This window comes from Saccostrea echinata, unplaced genomic scaffold (genome assembly GCF_033153115.1).
Source record: "Saccostrea echinata isolate AGI-Se365-2 ecotype Australia unplaced genomic scaffold, CSIRO_AGI_Sech_v1 ptg000006l, whole genome shotgun sequence".
NCBI lineage: Eukaryota > Metazoa > Mollusca > Bivalvia > Ostreida > Ostreidae > Saccostrea > Saccostrea echinata.
Window position 1 is genome coordinate 2258339 of NW_026889755.1, and position 21807 is coordinate 2280145.

Here is a 21807-nt window from a genome sequence, read left to right on the forward strand (position 1 = left end):
CAACGATTATCTTTAATCAAGCTGAATTCCTTGTTCAGCCAGTCATGCTTCACCGCAACCACTGTCAAAGCATGGATGTGTTGTCCAAATTACCGACACGCGCTAGATAATTAGCAGTATCACCGATATTTAATTTGAAATTTTATTCTCTAAAACTAGTGGCGGATGGCAATAAGCGGGGTTGGCAATATAACGGGTGTATTAACACAGGGGAAAATCCGTTCTTGGAGAATTCCTGGCAATAAGCGAGGGTGGCAATATAACGTAGAGCTAGACACTTAGGTAAAAATTTCAGACATTCATAAAAAGAATATTTATTAAATACTGACACCTGAATTCTTTTTTATTAAAATAATGAAAGATGAATAATTTTGAATAACATTTCAAATGTTATGTTTTTTTTTAAATTCTGACAAGTCTAAAACTTCCTTCTGATCCTGGGACCTTGTCTTTGACAAGTAGAACTAATCAAATTGTCATTGCACTAACTTTGGTGCAAGCTTCCATATCAAAAGAAAACGTTCCTACAATGTCAGTTCTTTTAAAGAATTTGTCATTCGTTGAGGCCAGTGATTCAATAAGTGTTTGAATAAAAGGAAATAATTTGAAAAAGAAGGAAAGCCAATTTCGGCGAGGGGTTTGGGGGGCCAAGGAGGGGCAAAGCCCCTCGACCAGATCTTTGAAACTACTTTTCCTGCTTCTCAGGTCATCATAAAGTACAGGTTTTATCAAATGTCTACCACTAGGAACTGCTTAATTTGACCTTAAATAGTGCCATTTTGAAGATTTTTTTTCTCTGTTCACCAATTTGTGAAACATTAACAAATTCTTGAACTTTTTTTACCAATTTAGAGCTAATAAGAAAGATTAACTGTGCTAAGTTTTTACAATGAATATACTGTATATTTACTCCCTTTCACATGCATATTATTTTATATTTTAATCTATCTTCCAATCAAAACAGCCTTCAAAATTCTTTTTTAATTTCATGTTGATGCATTACAGCTTCAGGACTTTAAGAATAAAAAGTCATCGTCTGATTTCCAATCAGATTCACTTTCAAAATTTACAGTTTTGTTGTTTTGCTGTACTTCCCTAAGGTTTTTTGCTATTTTTAATTGAAGTAGAGTATTTTCAAAGAGTCTATCTTTTTCATTGTCATCATCACAGGTTGATACAACATCATCAGCTTCATCTTCCTCGCCAACTTCAGTGCCATATGGTAACAAGGATCCAGTCTCAGTCTGGACTTCTCCCTCCATATATGTTTTCATGCTATTCTCTCCTGTAAATATTAAATTAAATGAGTTTAAATCATAGTTAGGTCTCAGAATGAGATTATATCTCAAGATAATATTTTATCAATCTTACTGGAAAATATTATCTGAAGTCCTATTGGAAGGAAGTTTCCTCTTTTCTTGTCAGTAATCCACTTCTCGACTGCATTAGTAACTAAACCATCACACGCCTCTGTGCACAACTCTTGGCAATTTACAGCAATATGAAGCAATATCCATTTCACATATCATTTTTGAGTCTATTTTTAAGATCAGTTTTAATGATCTTTTCTTTTGAGGCACCTCTTTCTGGCCATGCATTGGAAACATTGCAAGTACCAATTCTACAACTTTTATTAGAAAGGGCACATGTAATTGTATTGATTTTTGTTCTTCATTATTTCACTCAAACACCATTCCAAGGGAGTAAGACCATCTGATGGATTGACAGGTATTTTACATTTCTTTTTAGCAATATGAAATTTCACAAGTTCCATTCAGCTTTTACTTCTGCAAGGGTACAACATTTTTAGAGAAACTGCTGGTGAATAATTTCAACAGAATCATCACCAAATGATTGAAGCTTTTACTGTCCTTATCAAGAATGTGGCAGGGATTGGAAATATTGAGAGCAACTAAAATTGGAACATCAGGAAAGCGTCTTTCAATATTTTCCACTAATGCAGAAACATAGTTGTTAAGTGTCTGTCAAAGTTGGTGTTCAGTATTCTGGTTTATTGTAATATCTAGTAGTTTAATCCTTCTACCTTCACTTAATTCAGATTTAACCGACTCAATTGGACTTTTTTCACTTTTAATCTGTTTCAGTTCTTCAACTGCTCTGTCTAAAGTAGGTTAAAATGAACTAAAATTCAGAAAACGCTTCTGAAAAATCCTACTATTTTTTCCCAGAATTGGTAAAAATTGCATGAAGAATAAAGAGCAGACATACAAATTGGGCAGAATACGTATTTTTAGTAATCCATATACTGCAGCATCGCTTTCAGAAAGTTCACTTAAAAGTTTGAACTAAATAAATCTTCCATAGCAGCAACAACTGTTGCCTCAAAACTCTACCATGATGAGGAATCTATGACCCACTTTGCGTCAACATTTGCCCCGGCAGTTGTTGAAGCTGCACCATTCTTTTCGGTATCAAGTGACAATTTTATGAATTCCGTCATTTACCATATTTTTTATTTATAATCCAAGCGTAATTTGTTTTAAGTTGTTTACCACCGCAGTAAAAACCCCTATAGAATTTAAAGAAATAAAAATACACAGGGAAAATTTTCCTTCAATTTACAATGTATTTAGTTCAATAGAGTACCCTTACGACAAAAAAATAGCACAATGCAAAAAAATTTTCAGGTCTCGCCTAAATATTGCTTGAACAACCAACCGTAGTTTCTCTTCAAATACAAATCACTTTTGAACGTTAGTTATTTTATAAAGATGACTTCGACTTACTGTTTGATTTGTTAATTTGAACAACTCAGATGATCAAATTTATACTCGAAAATGATTTTTTGGATGTTAATTTTAACCAGTGTTACTTTTTCCTCTGCATATGGTAAGTGTTCAATAAATACTGGATCCAGTTTCCAAATTATGCAAGAGCTGCTACCGATATGCATACTTTATAAACTAAAAGGCCCTTGATTTTGAAAGTCTTAAGTTTAAGGATATTTTTTCTCTTTTTGTTTTTTTAATAAGGTCACTAAATATTTTTCACAATTAAAACGCATTACTTTGACATATTTCCGCTTATCAATTGATAGAATACCTTAATACAAAAATCAATCGCTAACAATTGAGATTCTATCGTTTGGGCATTTTTTGACAAACTGTAGCAGCGCTACATTACTGCAATTAAATTTAATATAAGTTTAACATTTACAAGTTATTAGTTTCTTTGCCAAAATATATTATTTTACTTTTTTGTATGGTGGAAAAAACTAAATCAGTATAGGAGATAATATCTATTTAAGATATTGGAACACCCTTTCCCGATATTCTCTGTTGAAAGATTTTCTGCCATCACATTGTCAAGCAATATTCTGACCATTACAATTTTCCAAAGCAATACTTTTCTCTTTATTTTGTGTCAATTTTGGTAGAATTTCGCACACAAGAAGACAGCACTGAAATACAGATAATAAATTCTATTTATCTTTTTATTTTAATGATGGGTGTTGTCATGGTTCATTAAATGTAAAACATTTTGTCCAACTCTTTCGAAACTCATCATTTTAAGATGTTACAGATACATTGTATACAAGTATCATCCGACGAAGATTCTTATATCTATTTATCGGTTTGTAATTTTGCAATGATTATTAAATTTAAAAAAAATCTGTACAAATTATTTTCAAAATGCATTCGATAAATTTGGCTTAATTAATATAAACTTTGTACGTTTACGAAAAATATCAATTTGGTATGCTTAAAAACATGGGAATGCATAAGTCTGTAAATGGTAAAATGTGTTTCGAGTTCAGGTGCCTTTTTCCTCCAGTAGAGCTACGTTTTTATCAGGGACTTCATATTTATCCATATGAAAGTAATCTCAGTCTGATTTTGCAACTCAAAGAACCATATATCATCTTGCACTGCAATTCTGGATTAACAATTTTTACGCCCATTTCTTCCAATGTTCACTGATAGAGAGCAAACGGGATTTTTAAATGTTGACACAGTCTATGCTTTTTTACAACTGCTCAATAAACATATGAATTGGTAAAATGTTGCATAGCATATGTGAAAAAATGTGTTCTTTTTATCACTTAATGTCTACAGTTCCACCGGAGGTGATTTTTAATGCCTCTTATAGCTATAATGAAGTATACATTTATCGTTTTCATGGTGGACAAATTTGTACTTTTTAAAAAAGGAAATGTATATTCATTACTTGTCATGAATAATAACAGGTATTTTTTAAGCATTTGGGTTTTTAATTAATTGTTACTGGGGGCCATTCAAATTCGTCCGATTTGTGACTTTGGTATTTTATTTTGTACATATTTTGAAGACGACCTGTCGTATGGTAAGGGATCGGAACAAAGTCCTCATGTTCAGTGTTATCCTGAATCAGCATGTTTGGCAACTAATGCAGTCGACAGAAACAACAGGACATGTATGAAGACTGACAGTATCGGTCCTTCCGCACCAGTAAAGAAAACGTGGTGGTATGTGGATCTGGGAGATGTTTACAGTGTGTATAGCATCAGGATATTGTATAAGTCATATGGAAAGGAACATGGTAAGTTTTTTTTTTATCAAATATCAGATACTCTAAAATTTAATGAACTTTTGTAATGCGGATTTTTGTTATCCCTCGATGCTGGACAGTATGAAAGAATATAATACACAATGAACAATCAATTTAAAAAAAAATAAAACATATTCTTAAACACGAAACGTCGTATCATATACTAAACAGAAAGCTAAGAAAAATATCAACAGACTTTTCTACTTAACAGTCTATCGCCGATGCGAAAAAGAGACATTACAAATTCATGCGAGATGGCGTACCACACATGTACACAGTAACAGTAAAATTTGGCTGGGGAAGTTCTAACCTGTCCTAACAATAATTCATACTATACATATAAAAAAAATTCTTTTAAACATTTATTAATAAAAGATATTTGTATTTTTTGATTCAATCACATTGTGCATGTCTTCATACGGTTTAACTTAAATATTTTTTTTAACTCTGAGGAAAAGTAGTTTTCGGGCCACACTATCTGCATGGATTAACACAAAAATCATTTAATGTATTTACATTTACAAATGCAATTATTTCCAAACATTAAAAAACAAGAGGTCCATGGGCCACATCGCTCACCTGAGCATTTGGCTAGGAGTTCTTATTTTATAATTTGTATCAACCTACCCCTAAGGTGAGGGGGTGATTTGAACAAACTAACTGAGGATGCTTCCATCTGTCTTTGACAAATCATGCCTTAAGAAGATTTTAAATATTTTTCCCATAAGTTTTATCTTCTATTCTGGCAACGCCCTACCCCAAGGGGACATAATCTTTGCTGTTGTAGAGATGATTTTTTAAGGAATATATATATATATATATATATATATATATATATATATATATATATATGTATATGTATATATATATATATATATATATATATATATATATATATATATATATATATATATATATGTTAAACCTTGATCGTCCATTGTGGTCCCACCCTACCTTTGGGGGCCATGATTTGAATAAACTTGAATCTACACTTCCTATGAATGCTTCTATATAAATATGATAAATCATCGCTTTGCTGTTCTTAAGAAGAAGATTTTAAAGTTTTTCCCTATCTATATCTCCGTAAACCTTTAATCATCTATTATAAACCCATCCTACCCCTAGGGGTCATGATTTGAAAAAAAAAATTGAATCTACACTACCTGATAATGCTTGCAAATAGATATGATCGATTATGGCTTTGCTTTTGTTGAGAAGAAGGGTTTTAAAGATTTTTTCCTATGTATTCCTATGTAAACCTTTGATCATCCATTGTAGCCCCCCCCCCCTACCCCAAGGGGCCGTGAATTGAACAAACTTGAATCTACACTGCTTGAGAATGTTTCCATATAAGTTTTATCTTTCCTGGCCCAGTGGTTCTTGAGAAGAAGATTTTTTAAACATGCCACCAAATTATTACTATTTCCTAAATATCTCCCCTTGAAAGAGGGCGTGTACCTCCATTTGAACACATTTGAATTCCTTTCAATCAAGGATGCTTTGTGACAAGTTTGGTCAAATTTGGTCTAGTGGTTCGGGAGACAAAGTTGAAATTGCGAAAAGTCAACAGCGACAACAGACAACGGACAGATATTGATCAGAAAAGCTCACTTGAGCCTTGGCTCAAGGGAGCGCCTATGTCGTTTAAATATTTTCCCTATAAGAGATTGTTTGAGATTTTTGTTTTCCTTGTGAAATATGATCCCCTATTGACATCACTCATGTATAATAATGTTGAATTAAAAATCCAAATTTTGCTTGAATTCCAAGTATAAACCGTTTGGGCACCGAAGTAATGATTATTATATTATTCAAATACATGTACTTAAAAATATACGAAAGATTCTCCTTCAAATAGCCAAGTGTGTTCATATAGTCTTAAAATTCAGGTAAGTAACTCAATAAAACAAAAAAAAATAATGAATCAGATATATACATGTTAGATTCATGCAACGCAAATCGACCTTAACCAGAATAAAGTATTTCGAGGAATTTTTACAAGAGAGAGTCCAAAGAAAGCGCAGGACTTTCAAAGCTTAATAAGTTTTTTTTTTTTTTTTTTTTTTTTTTTTTTTTTTTTTTTGAGACTGTGAACAAAACAATAGTGATGATAATAATGGTTATTATTATCATTTTAATGATTCCAATAAAAATTGAAAGATAAACAGAAAGGGCACGTACTTCAAGTGAATGTGTTAATCAAATCAATTCATCGACAAAAAATTAATGTTATGTGATAAGAAAATATTGATATCAGTATTAAGATGTAGGCTTATTTTCAATCAGAGTCCCTGGATGACAAGCAGGTGCACCTTGGATCTTTGTTACGTGATGAAGCCGATGATTTCTGCAGAGTATGCTGAGCGGTGCGGTGATTATCAACGCAATTTATGCGAATTGTAGGGAAAGTATCATTCGCAGCTGTAGCATATCCAAAACAATATTTAAAATTTCAATTTTTTGCTCACCTGAGCCGGGGGCTAAAGTGAACTTGTCTGGCATCCATCTGTCGTTTGTAAACTCTTTATATTTCTGAATTCTCAACAACCACTTTGCCAATTTCCATCAAGCTAGTCACAAACCACCATGTGGTAAAAGAGATTTAAGTCTGTTCAAATGAAAGGCGAAGTTCTCTTTCAAGGGAAGATAAATAGGAATTAGTGAAAAATTAACGTCTTCTCAAAATTTTTTTCTCATTGTATACGGGGCCAGGAAATATTAAGCTTGTGTGACTGCTTTATTATAAAGTGTACATTTGAATTTATTGGAATCTTGACCCCATGGCTAGGAAGCCACAAAAGTGATTTACGTTTTCATAGGATATTAAACGAACAAACTTTAAAAACCTTTTTCTAAACAACAGCAAAGCCATGATTAGTCATGCTTCTATGGAGGCATCCTCGGTTAGAGTAAATCCCAGTTTGTTTAAATCGTGACCACCGGAGATAGGGCGGGGCCATTAGGCGACAAAAGTTTTACATACGAAGTTATAGGAAAAAGTCTTTAGAAAACTTTCTTCCCAAGAACATCAGACCCAAGCTTAGTCATTATATATATATATATCTATCTATCTATATCTATCTATATATATATATATATATATATATATATATATATATATATATATATATATATATATATATATATATATATATATATATGCAGGAGCATCCCTAGCTAGTGTATTTTCAACTCGTTTGTTAAATCATGACCCCCTGTGGCTAGAGTAGTGTCACAATTGGCGATTAAAGTTTTACATGGAAATAAATAGAAAAATGTTTTCAAATGTTTTACAGAAGAACAGCAAAGTCATGAATAATTATATTTATATGGAAGCATTCTCGAGTAGCGTAGATTCAAATTTGTTCAAACATATAATATATATATATATATATATATATATATATATATATATATATATATATATATATATATATATATATATATATATTAAGACATAAACAGTATATGCAGGTGATAGCGGAATATTACTTCATAAATAAGGAAAGCTAACGATGGAAAAGCTGAAATCATCGCGTTTGTCATACAATTTAGTTGTTGGTTGGTCCTTATCGTCTATAGTCAGTAAAACATCTCATTTCATGTTCACTGGGATATGTCGAGTCGACATATGAATGGAAGTAACTATTGTTAAATTGATAATACAACGCCCATATATCTAAATGTTGAGTTGAAGGCCACAGCAAATCTTTCTTCTTCTCATGTAGAAGTTTCTGAATACATTCTTCAGCCAATCACAACAACGAAATTTTCCGACTTCCGATTTTTTTTATTGAAGAAGCAGTTGTCTTTGGAATCAAAAGTTTTATTTTTTTTAATTTATCTTCAAACATGGTTCTATTAACTGTAGAAAAGTCCTAAGTTTTGAAAAAAAGGCATTTTAAATTTTCTAAAAGCTCTTTGGAGTTTTTGAGAATCCACATCTGATTTACACCGTCTCTAGAATATGCTGTAGCACAGTCGTTTCTCTCTTACGACAGTTAATACTCCTGTAAGGAGTAAAGAAACTTGCTTGTTACAGCATTTGCTGAACCCTGCATTGTATCTTTATTAATAAGACTTTTGATGAAGTTTAGGAATCCAGTATAAAGGTAGGGTAGAGTAAAACTTTAGTTATCTGCGAGTAAGACTAGAGGTTGGATTTCCACACAGAATTAAAACCAAGTTCTTCTAATATATAGTTATAATAAAGAGCTTTGCTAACAAAGACGATATTGGTACGAGCCTTGCCTGCTGGAACAGTCATTTATTATATACCCAACTGTTTTGCTCGGTTTTACTGTTGAATTTATACAATCACGTAACTGTGTGATCCGACATTCCGGATCACCACACTGTGGTTTTCTGAATCCATATCACATCTCTCTGAAAGTGATGACGTAGTGCACAGATAAATGACGTTTTTATTCTCGTGCATCAAAAAGTTCCTTGATAAAATGATTTGTTAAATAGATTAAAGTTATGTAATTGATCCAAAAAGTTTCCTTTTACTATATTTTGCTTGTTGTAAAGGGGTATATAATAAATTATCATTATAACAGTAACTTGATCCGAAGAGCCGTATCAAGTGTCGTTGACAGGCGCTGATCTGATGATCCGTGCCTGTCAACTTGACGTGATACGACTCTTTGGATCAAGTTACTGTTATAATAATAATAATAATAATAATAATAATAATATATATATATATATATATATATATATATATATATATATATATATATATATATATATATATATATATATATATATATATATATATATTGCTCGTGTATTCTTCCTATTCTTGTATCACCTTTGATTTAGTGAAAATGGAAGGATATACAGTTCGCATATTGTCTTTAAATTTCGTATACGATTCTTTAATATACAGGTATTTCTAAAACACTTAATCCATTCCGGAAAAGTGTTCAGGTCTTTCTTTTCATATTTAGCCCAAGGCACGGGTGTATGGCATAATCGTTGACAGAAATCATAACAGAAATGAAGTTCTGTCATACAAAGAAAGATTGGGGTTCCCTGTATTACATGTAAGGACATGTAAGGACCTTTTTAGATGATTGCTTTCAGGAAAATAAAATTGAAACATAAAATCTGCAGTTACAGGATGTATGGCTTAGTTTAAAGCAAATTATAAATATTTTACCCATAATTTGAATAATGTTATCATTAACTATTTTATCGAACTAATAAAAAAAAGTGCATGCAAAAGAAATGTAATAACCTTAATTAAAGTTTCTCTGATATAAATGTTCCAGAATTTCAGCTCTAGATAAGAGATGTGAATCCTAGGGTTTTTTTTTATAAATTAGATGACCTATTGGCATATGTGTGTGTTAGGTAATCCTCATAAATCTTCTCTACTCCAAGACGTGAGGCTGTCAGAGTACTTTCATGACTTTAATAATCAACCCGTTTAAAAACGTAAAATTTATGGCCCCTTCGTTTAGGGTTTAGGTTCCAGGGTGGAGCTGATTTGGTCATGTATTTGTTAAATGTTTTGAATTTTTCTCTGTTTTAAAGCTCATCCTCTGGACAAGCTGTTTTTGAATTACATTAATTCCATAACCCTTATAATGGCAAAATCCATTCTTTGCTATGGGAAAACCCATATATCTGTCCAAACAAAACATACAGTATGAGGTGCACAATGGCACTATGTAATAAAGATTCTGTGAAATTATCATTAAATTTTATTTAGTGGTAAAGGACATGTTGTGGATAAGAAAAAGGTATCCCTGATATTATAGAAAGAATGGCGGTGCCCGTGTTTTCCTATAGGAAAGCTGAAATACATGTATATGTCAAATCAAAAAGTGGCAGTCTATGTTTTGCTATGGGGAACAATATATAATAGGAGGTGAACAATGGCACTTTGAAACAAAGAAAGTCCGATTAAATTTTATTAAGTGATATCAGAGGAGTTGCGGATAAGAGATGGATACCCATGACAAGAATAGGACTAAATTATTGATATTTATTTTACAGTGTTCCTTGTCTTTTTAACTCATGGACGTCTCGAGGAGACAAGATTGACATTAATGTGAAAATGATTACAGAGATCAACTGTAAGACCTTTGTCAGATAATTCCAGGAAAATTCAGTTGGACCTTAAGTGGTCATAAAAAGAGAAACTCGTGATACTCAGATGCCCGTTAAACCAACTCTGCTACTGTTGTCTTTAATATGGTCATTGATCACTCGTCCATAACATGGTAATAATTTTAGTCATCTACAACGTACGCGTAGGGCTAAGCTACAGTATATTTTTTTCAGAAATCAGACAAAAAGGCCGTTTTGCAGGATTTTCTCTGTATCTGTCTAATACTGTCAACAAAGATGACGGTCATCTGTGTTATAAAGACGGGCCACTGTTACCTCCCCTAGACTTCATAACAAACTGTACTGGGCATGCGTCTCATGTTATATTTTACAACGAACGGTTGGATGAGATGGATTATCCCCCAGAATATGCGGCCTCATTTCAAACAGAATTATGTGAAGTCGTGGTTAAAGGTTAGTTTTATTCAAATATACACATCTATCATTTATTTTAAGCTCTACTGATAGACGGCTGGAAGACCTTATGCGAAGGTAGGGTGTCCGTCCTGTTTCGTCTGTTCCTCTGTAAAGAATTTTTCGAAAGCGCCAATTTTACGGTTCTGGTGTATTTTGTTTAAAGCTTGTTATGCAAGTGGGACACAGCTAGATACAATTCCTTTCATCAGATTTTGATTTCAATAGAGGTTGTTGCAATGGCCACTTAAAGATTAATAATCTGTAATTTTTATTTAGAATTTGTTAATTTGTTTTTCTACGGACTTAGTCCAATTTCAATTTAACTTGATATACGGGAAGAATATATTCTATTTATCAATTTGTATTTTAGCATAGGCAATTGCTTTGGTAACTGAAAATACAAATGATTGGTGTTTTTTGTTTATTTGTTGTTTAACGTCCCTATCGAGAATTTTTCACTCATATGGAGACGCCACCACTTGCCGGTGGAGGGCTGCAAATTTATACCAATACTCGGCACTCAGAGCCATTGATCAGTGAGTGATTTTTTTTGTGCCAACACCTACTGCGACAAGGGACCTCGGTTTACACGGTCTCATCCGAGAGACCGGTCTCCACATCCCGCAGTTGATTCGAACCCGGATATTCATCGCGACTTTAGAGGGGGATCTGGGGTTCGGACCCGCCTGGAATTTGCAGTTATTAAACGTATATACAAAACCAACGAAAAGTGACCTTGGACGCCCCCCCCCCCTTCCCCCCGAAAACGCGGACCCGTGTTAAGTTGGTATCATAGATATGAAACTTTAGAAGTGAGCGGCTATTTTTTTTTATTGGCTGGTTAAGAAATGTTTTTTGACTGGGGTCCCCCCCACCCCCACCTAGGAAAAAAATCCTGGATCTGCGAACATTTTTTTTTTCAATATTGTAAGTACAAACCGTTAGAGTACAATCTTAATAGAGGATTCAATGTTTATTTACTTATGTACATATTTTTAAATATTTATACCTGTAACGTCTCATGAAATATCAAAACAGAAATTTCAACATTCTTGAAAGAGAATTTATTTGTTTTTCTTCTTTGTTTGGTTTTTTATTTACGAAACTTTTGAAACAATTCAATGACAATAATAAATTGCGGTGGAAGGCTGCAAATTTAGACGTGCTTTCGTTACGAATAACTACATGTACGAAGGTTGTCCCCGAAGAACGCGATCTTTTTCAATATATTTAATAAATTTCCAAACCAAAATAATTTATTTTTTGCACTTCGTTTGAAAAAATGATGTTTTTGTTATTTTGACATAAAAGTATGAGAATGCAATGTGATGTGAATAAGAAAAATTGCATTTGCATTGCCAGCGATGTTTTCTTTATTTTTAGATTATGCAAACATTTAATGTCACCAAATTTGAATTGAAAAAAAACTACGTATGATGTGGATTACTGATGTGCGAAAATTCGTTAATTGGACATTAAAAATGGATTTTTATTACGTCATATGCGCAAACACTTTTCGTTTGATATAGTCAGAAATGGCTAAATCAGACAATAATGCGGCCGCAATAAATCAGTAAGACATTCAGTATAACTTTAAAAATGGTTAAACTGTTTTGGAGGGTAACAGTAAAAATTGACACCCCCCAGGAAAAGCAGTGTCAACCGACGCGTCCGCGGAGGTTGACAATGGTTTTCCGAGGGGTGTAAACTTCGACTTTACCTTCCAAAACAGGCACCATTTATTTTATTATACTGAATGTCTTTTTGATTTAGGATGTCAGCAAACAATTGTCGATCTTCATTAAATTCACATTAAGAAAGCTTTCAAAACTCCTTCCTTCTGTTTTTTTTTTTTTTCGGTAAGAAAGCTTCGAAAAAGATTTACCGACCTCTATATTGTTTGTTTGATACTAAAGGAGTCCTTTATCATCTAAAGTTTCCTTATTTCTGCACACTCTAGAACATTTTTCGTCTGCAAGTTTGATCGACGTCAAGTACAGTCCCTGAAACGTTCTACTTTCCCATTTTTCCGTTCGCTCACCGTTCGTTCACCGTTCGTTCAGCGTGCGTTCACCGTTCGCTCTCCGTTCACAGTTTTGCGTTCAGCGTTCACCGTGCTCTCGCGTTCACCGTTCACAAAACGTTCAGCGTTCGCTCTTTGTTCGTTCACTTTGCGTTCACCTTGCGTTCAGCGTTCACTTATCGTTCAGTCTTCAATGTCATTCGGAACTCCCAAATGAAAGGACTTATCTTTTTGTTAGTAAGGATTTCAGCTTTTTTAATTTAATAATTAACATATCGTGTTTAAAGAATAATTATCTCATGGGAAAAATTATCCACCATATTCTAGCTTATTATTTTTTTATCATTCTAACTTAGCTGTAAGGTAATTTACTCTGGAAAAAAAATGTTGTTATAAGTATGTCCCTATGTAGAACGATGCTGAAAAATTAAATTTAAATACGTGCAATATTTAGATACTTCCAGCACTGCAACATTTTGTTGTTATGTTTAAGACAACAAATCGTTAATGGATAGATAATTATCCAAGTCAATTAATTTACAAACTGCAGCAAAATTACGAAGATATTTATTTCTGACACGTTTTTTAATTACTACAGAAATACATGATAGAACTAGTTCTGAGAATTATACATAGTACTGCGGATATCCTGTTAATTGTATATCTTTGGAACGAAATGAATTGATCGTGTGGTTAAAAAATATTTATTTATTTATTTAAATGTAATACACTACAGGATTTTCACTACTATAAGAAATAAAGTCTATAGTTGCATGTATAGAGAACCCGAAACTTTATATGTTTGCCATTCGATATGATTAAGAGCTCCCCCGCCCTCCCCCCTAAATTGGTTACTTAGTCAGTATTTCCAGAATATTTTAATTAACATTTTAAAAGAAGTTAATGTGTTTTGTAGCACAAAAACTGCAGTCTCAAAACAACATACATCTAAAAAGCCAGTAGTTCAAAATATACACCTGTCGGCGGTGGTATTTTAAATTGACATAGAGTATGATTCAAATTCAAGTGTTAATGCCCAATGTATTTCATTTTTTTTTTTTTTAGAAATGTTGGAATCAAATCTAGGAATGATAAAAAAAATGTTAAAACTTGTTGGAAATACTAGCATTTCGTCTTCGGTGTGACGAAACTTTCACACCTGCACAGTGTCGAATGATTTTGATTGACAGGACAAGCACGTGGGCTTCGTGTGAAACTTGAAGCAGGGAAATTAAAAGAAAAACGAGTATGACTATCAAACAAATGGATTTGTTGATTTAAAAAAAAGTTACTTTCATTGCCTGATAAATTCAGAAAAAATTAAGATTTTTTGTTTGATATAGGTAGAAACATTTGTTGAAGCCTGAAAAGGGGGGGGGGCGGAATCTCTCTCTCTCTCTCTTTCTTTCTCTCTCTCATTTGTCTGTTTAATAAAAACTATGACAGCATATAACTTAAATATTAAGTTCTGAAATTTTAATTTAAAAACAATTAATATGAATGTGCCTCTTTGTATTATCTTGTCTGAGTAAAATCACGGGGAAATGTCTACAGGTAGATGTAGAAGTCTGCTCAGTAAATCATCATAAAAATAGAAATGACACATAGATATATTATTGTATCAAGTGTATTAATGCAAATACGTTCATAGACCTTTGTTAATTTCTTTTACATTATTTTACACGGACTCGCCTCGGCACGGAAATATATGAATGGATGTTACAACCGTTGTAATTCATTCTATAAGTCAGAAGTTTTCTCTTATTTGTAATCGTTATTTATATCAAATAAGAATAAACATATTTATTTTCCAACTAAATTAATTTCATCTTTTATACTACAGCGTTCGGTAACAAGTACAATGTTTAACAGCGATGAAATCGTGTGATTAAAAACTTAATGTGCATGTATCGTCTTTCTAAAGAAAATTTTGTAGTATTTATTTATTTAATTATTGATTTCTTTATTTTTTTCTTATTTATTTATTTTTTGGAACATAACATTAGAATACAATAGAATGGTTTCAATGCAAGGAAAAGATCAGAAGCATTCCGAATAAATCGTTCATCTTGCGTTCACCGTTCGTATACCGTTCACTTTGCGTTCGCGTTTACACTCCGTTCGAGTTCTGCGTTCGTTCACCGTTCACACATCGTTCACCAAGTTGCGTTCAGCGTTCACACTTCGTTCACTCACCGTTCGCTCTGCGTTCGTTCACCGTTCGTTCACCGTTCGCTCACCGTTCAAGTGGGAAAGTAGAACGTTTCAGGGACTGTATATTCGGCTTCTTTCAAACGCACAACTGACGTTTTGAGAATTCTATGGCGAACCGCACGCGCATGATTTACACGCATGTGACACTTTTCGTTGTGTAACCCGTTGTCAAGTGTGTTACTAACGCTGAGGGTAAAATAACGGATTGGTAAATGCGTCTAAACCAATCAGATTTTAGTATTTAACATGAAAGTATAATTAATTAAATTATCATTCAGTACTGTTGTGAGCGGGTTGTTATTCCTGTACGTAGGGAAAAATATAAAACTGATAGAACGACTCAAACACAAGTCCTGGACACTTGTTAATACCTGGCAAAACAGTTTCAAGGATGGAAGAGGCGGTAAATACAACCTAAAACGTCAGTGAAAGTTGGACGTAATGGAGACCTCGTTTATCTACTCAAGAAATTGGGGTCATAATCGAGGTTGGAAATTGTCTATTTAAAGAAATAATTTTTACAATCTTTCGAAAACTCAGGACTATGCTCGATATGGGTGCTTCGGTTACTGTCTGAAAAAAAATGTAGTGTAGATTTTTTCCTTCAGTCGAGATTGAATTTTCTTAATAAACCTATAGACACACAATTCCTGAAAAAAAAACCACACAACTACGTTTTGGCGTCTTCGGTATATGGTTACATTCGAGGGACCGGTATCCAATCCCACAAATCGAATTTGAAACAACATTAGTGTCAGCCTCCTACTCTGCAACTTTGAAAAATGTAACAAATCCGATTTAATCACTGTTTTATGCAACTTACAATTAATGTTGAATTTTTATGTGGTGATGGGACATTGTTGACTATTTTTTTTTATAACTGGGTCTTTGTGAAGCAGTATTGTATGTAAAATACGGGTCTAATATGACATTTTGTGTTGAAAATAAAATAGTATATTTTTTTCACAAAGTAAAAGTGTTTCGATATGGATTTTTTTTCTAGGTTGTACGAAGGGGACTTATAGTAAATTGTGCAACATGACTTGCCCTGATCATTGTAAAGAAAACATATGTGATATAAATGATGGAACATGTATGGGATGTAAGCCTGGATGGTCCGGAAAATTTTGTCAAACACGTAAGATCTCACTAGTGCATAAGTTGACTGCATTTTTTGTCGGCATGCTTTTAATCCCTAAACGTATATTTATATATGTATAAATAGCATGTAATAGTGGATCATATGGCCAAGACTGCAAATTGCGGTGTTCAGGACATTGTCAAGGTGGTCAAACTTGTAACCCTGTGAATGGAATCTGTGAAGAAGGTTGTATTTCCGGATGGATCCAACCTACGTGCATTGAATGTACGTTTTCTGAATTCATTCATATTGTTCCGCTTAAATTTAAGGTAGAGTTAATGAAGAATATAATTTAATAATCAGGACACATTATATTTTAACTATAAACATTTTTTTTAACTTGTTTTCATCGTTACAAGTAATTCTACCTCAATGTATATGGCTAAGTTACTGTTTTTTAAATATACGAAATGTACATAGAAAATGACTTTTTCATAATACATGAGGTATTAAGTCCCAAACTAGGAAAGAAAGAAATTTTATTGTGTATATTTATGTCTGAAAAAATAATCATATAAAGTAAAGGATTAAGTACGTTAAATATTGTATTATTGATATGTACGTCATCGGTTTCATTGATGGATGAGCCACTCCTGAAGAAATCTATATAGGTGGCATGCTAAGCGGCGAAAAAGTATTGGTAATTACGACCGTGGTTTTTCATAAATAAAGGAGATAATATTCAGTGGATGTAAATATGTATCTCTATATCTCCGGAGCTGGGTTTACTGGCCTTCGCATGTAGGATTCGTGTACAAAGCGCATAGAAACAGGTGAACAAAACGGTTTTACAGTTTTATTCTGCAAACCATTTAATGCAAACCAAACAGCATAGCGAAATGTGATTATACGGAAGCCTCCATCCGCCACAGACAAGTAATTTATGGAAAATAACAAGAAGATAAGAAAATTGAATAAAATGGGTTACAATTCCGGACAATTAAGAGTCATTGACGTCAATAATTTATTAAGCGAAATTCTATAGTAGGGAACCTGTAGGTGTCGAATTGAACTTTTCAGCAAGGTACAATCCGATTTTTTTAATATTCAAAACAAACAAACAAAAAACACAAAGAAGTATCTTCCGATATTGAGCTTAACAACAAATATGTGCGAAATTATATGAGTAGTCAAAATTAACAATTTCTAGTTTGTTTTTGTTTTTACGACAAATGAATTTTTCCAAATGCCAGTCCCCCTTTATTTTGAAGAATGAAAATCATCAAATGAATTTTTTCTTAGAGTTTCATTTAGATTTTAGCGATTACTTTTCGTTTTGTCAGTCTCTTTGTTCATCGTTCACTGTATTTGTCCTCTGCATTCTCTTATGCTTAAATCCTTACTTGCAATTTGCTCTTTAAATAAAATATTGGACTTCTGGAACTGTTGGGGTAATTGTTTGTTACTGAATTAGAATTTCTATAAAAATAAGAAAACTATTCATCGTTGTAATACAGATTTTAGGTATAACTGGTGTTTTCTTCTCTTTGGCAAGAAAATTAGTGTTCTTGAACACCACTATTAAAAAGGCTATCATGGTTAACATTGAAAAAACTTAAGTCTTTAAATAATAAACCTCTATTTTTTTTACTCTGAAATGAAGCCTGCAGTAATGGACGATATGGCCCAAACTGTGCTTCCAACTGCAGTGGGCATTGTTTAAATGGCAACACGTGTAACAAGGAAACAGGGCATTGTGACTCAGGATGTACACCCGGATACACCGGAGATTTTTGTAATAAAGGTTGTATATATATATATATATATATATATATATATATATATATATATATATATATATATATATATATATATATAATCATAAAAGAAAACGAAAATGCACAGTTTCCAAATTTCATTCAACACAAGCGGAAATCAGAAAACAAAAAGAAGCAAATCATTGAAATCCAACCAGGGTTACCAACAGACAAACAGTAAAACGTATGCTGAAGCCGTTAGTAATAACAGCATGTAAGATAGAGAATCAACAAGCAAACAATGAGATCAACTTCTGATATCCAAAGATACCATCAGAAGTATAATTTCAATCAAAATCAAGGAAATCAAGGACTACAAGAACCGAGATTTCAGCAAGAAGTTTCCCACAACAAGAATGCAAACTACAAACGTAAAAACAACAACAACAAAAACCACAACCAAGGTTAGCCTTTTTGTGGAGGGGCAAAATTCAGAAATATCGATGGAAAAGTTGGGTATAAATAAAGTGGACCCAAAAGCAATTAATATTTCAAACAAAACGTTTACTCAAGAGGGATAAGAATTATTGGAAAAGGGCTTTAAATTTACATCAACATCCAACCCCGACAATCAAAACTTGGAAAAGGATATTGTTGAATTCTGTAGAAAACTACGTATAACAGAATTTTATGGACGGGTTGAGAAAAAAGATTTGTGTATTGTGAGAAACAAAATAGGAACAACAATACAAAAGGGACGTAACAAGGATTTAGACGATTATATAGATGTTCTGAAGTCCACAAAATCATCTTTATTAAAAAAAAATCTTGTGAAAAGCAATTTGACTGTAAAACATAAAAAAGCTCTACAAGAATTACAAAAAGAGACTGAAATTATCTTCAAAGAAGCGGACAAAGAGGGAGCAATAGTTTGTATGGGCAAAGCATTCTATAAATCCCTAGTTCTTCAACAATTAAGTGATAATAATTTCTACATGAGATTTCCAGAAAATCCTGATAAACAATCATGAGAAATCTTAAACAATTATGCAGAAAACTTCATTTATTTTTAAAAAAAGAGGAGCTTGACTATTTAACAAACTTTGGAATGAAAACAAGCAACTTTTATGGACTACCTAAGATACATAGAAGCAATGATATTAAGACTGCCATAGAAGAACAAAACCAAACATACATTGCTACTAAAGAACCAAAAGATCTGAAAATACGACCAATTACGGCTGGTCCTGCTTGTCCCACTCATAGACTGAGTAATTTTATAGATATTCTCTTGAAAGATCTATGTGAAAAATTTCCGAGCTAGATACGAGATAGCATGGATTTTTTAAAACAAAATTCCTGAAAAGGTGCAGCCAAATACACTACTTGTTACCTTTGATGTGAAGAGTCTTTATACTAATATTCCGCATGAACTTGGACTAGAGGCTATAAAAGTTTGGATTGAAAAGCACCCAGAACTAGTTCGGAGAGATTTTTGTATGGAATTTTAGATTCAATCAAATTTATACTTGAAAACAACACATTTCATTTTGGTGGAGAGTCTTTATAAACAGATCAAAGGCACTGCCATGGAGATAAAAATGGCACCAACATACAGCATCCTGGTTATGGGATTTTTTGAGGAAATATTATATAAAAAGGTTTTGGAAGAAATGGGCCAAGAGATTGGAGAACACTTAAGGGATTCTTGTAAACGATTTTTAGATGATTGTTTACTATTTTGGAACAAATCAGAAGAAGATTTACAAAAAAATTACTGAATTCAATAAATCCAAATCTTCAATTTACCATGGAGCACAGTGATTCTTCCATTCCTTTCCTTGACGTCATGGTCATGAAGCACCCTTCATTACTGAGACTGTGAAAATCATAATTTATTGTCCAATTTTTTACGTTACACTACATACTATGACGTCATGGATTTATTCCATCCCTGCAAAGACACTCATGACGTCATACTTAACGTTACCAAGCAAAACAAAACAGTTCAAATGTTATGTACACACCTGAAGACGCATTATGAAATCCAGAAAGCACATGTATTGAATGAAATTTGGAAACTGTGCATTTTCTTTTTTATTTTATGATTATTCTTACTGTGTGACATCATCTTTTAAGTACTTCTGAATTATACACACACACACACACACACACACACACACACACACACACACACACATATATATATATATATATATATATATATATATATATATATATATATATATATATATATATATATATATATATATATATATATATATATATATATATATATATATATATATATATATATATATATTATTATTATTATTATTTGATCACCACATACTTATTTAAATATATCAGTCTACATTTTGTTATTTATCACAAATTGAAATATTTCTTCATCTTTGTTTCCAATAGTATGTACTGCAGGGTTGTTTGGAAAAGGATGTGGACAGCGTTGTAGTGGACATTGTATCAATAAGGAATATTGTAACCATGTAGATGGGGTTTGTCATAATGGCTGCAAAAATGGGTTTTTTGGGAGACTATGCAACAAATGTAGTGTATAATTTTAAAAATCTGTTACTTAAGGCATATTTGCATGTGTATCAATACTATTTTGTTTTGTATTATATATTTGTAGCTTGTGCTCATGGTTACTTCGGTAAAAACTGCTCTAATACCTGCTCACAAAACTGCAAGGAAGTATGCCAACATACTGACGGATCATGTCTGTGCAAAACTGGTTGGAAGGATTCTCCCTTGTGCAATACGGGTGAATAATATAAATGTACATATTTTCCAGAAAAATTTGTTGGGGAGAAATTTAGTAAGTCTTCAGAAACATATGAATATCTTAATATAAAAGTACTTAATCCATACAGTGAATAGAGAACACAACATTACACGCTTCGTCTTTCTTGTATTTTATAAGAAATATAGGAAGAAAGGATTAAGACGAAGAAGAATTTCTCAAGAAATTTCAAACATCTGAAACGATAATGATTGAATGTTGTTACCAAACCTCGATATACAGGTATTGCATTTGTTTCATGACATGTTTCATTATATTTCTGAATTTTATGAAACAAATTGTTATAAATTTAGAATGCCCTATGAAAACGTATGGTGAAAACTGTATCCTGTCCTGCAGTCCGCATTGTGTTAATTATACTTGTGATAGATTCAATGGGAGTTGTACAGAAGGATGCAAGGAACCATATTATGGATATATGTGTAATCAAAGTGAGTCTGGGAAAAAATTCTGCCTAAAGCTTTATTAACGGGACGAATATAATTGGCAACTGTCAACATCAAGAAAACCTGCACAAGTTTCTGATAGAGTTATTTCATGACAATACTAATTAAACCTGGCTTGTATTTAGCAAAGTACTTTTGATAACCTTTAAAAGTTAAAAAAGAACGATATTCTTATGTAAGTTTTGTAAGCAATGGTTATGTCTTTTTACATTATTTTCAAGGAGAAGGAACCTTTCGTCTTCAATCTGAAAGTACGTCTGCACAGCCACTTACCATCGGTGCCGTTTTAGGGGCATTTGCCGTTGTTACCATCCTTATTGTATTGCTTGCTTTATTTATGCGGTAATTTCTTTTTTCTGAAATCTTTGTGAAAT

At 32.7% G+C, this 21807-nt stretch overlaps 1 protein-coding gene and 1 pseudogene across 1 annotated transcript in view; one reads left to right on the forward strand and one right to left on the reverse strand.

Annotated features, from left to right (window-relative positions):
- Nucleotides 1-1007: 1007 nt before the first annotated feature.
- LOC133180150 (uncharacterized) lies at nucleotides 1008-1774 on the reverse strand (annotated as a pseudogene).
- A 1957-nt stretch (nucleotides 1775-3731) lies between these two features.
- The window catches only part of LOC133180151 (receptor-type tyrosine-protein phosphatase alpha-like), a 38899-nt gene continuing 20823 nt past the window's right edge, over nucleotides 3732-21807 (forward strand). The window contains exons 1-3 of the mRNA XM_061314722.1: nucleotides 3732-3756; nucleotides 4309-4539; nucleotides 21655-21775. Coding sequence (XP_061170706.1) covers nucleotides 3732-3756; nucleotides 4309-4539; nucleotides 21655-21775 — 377 coding nt within the window. The remainder of the gene's footprint in view (nucleotides 3757-4308; nucleotides 4540-21654; nucleotides 21776-21807) is intronic.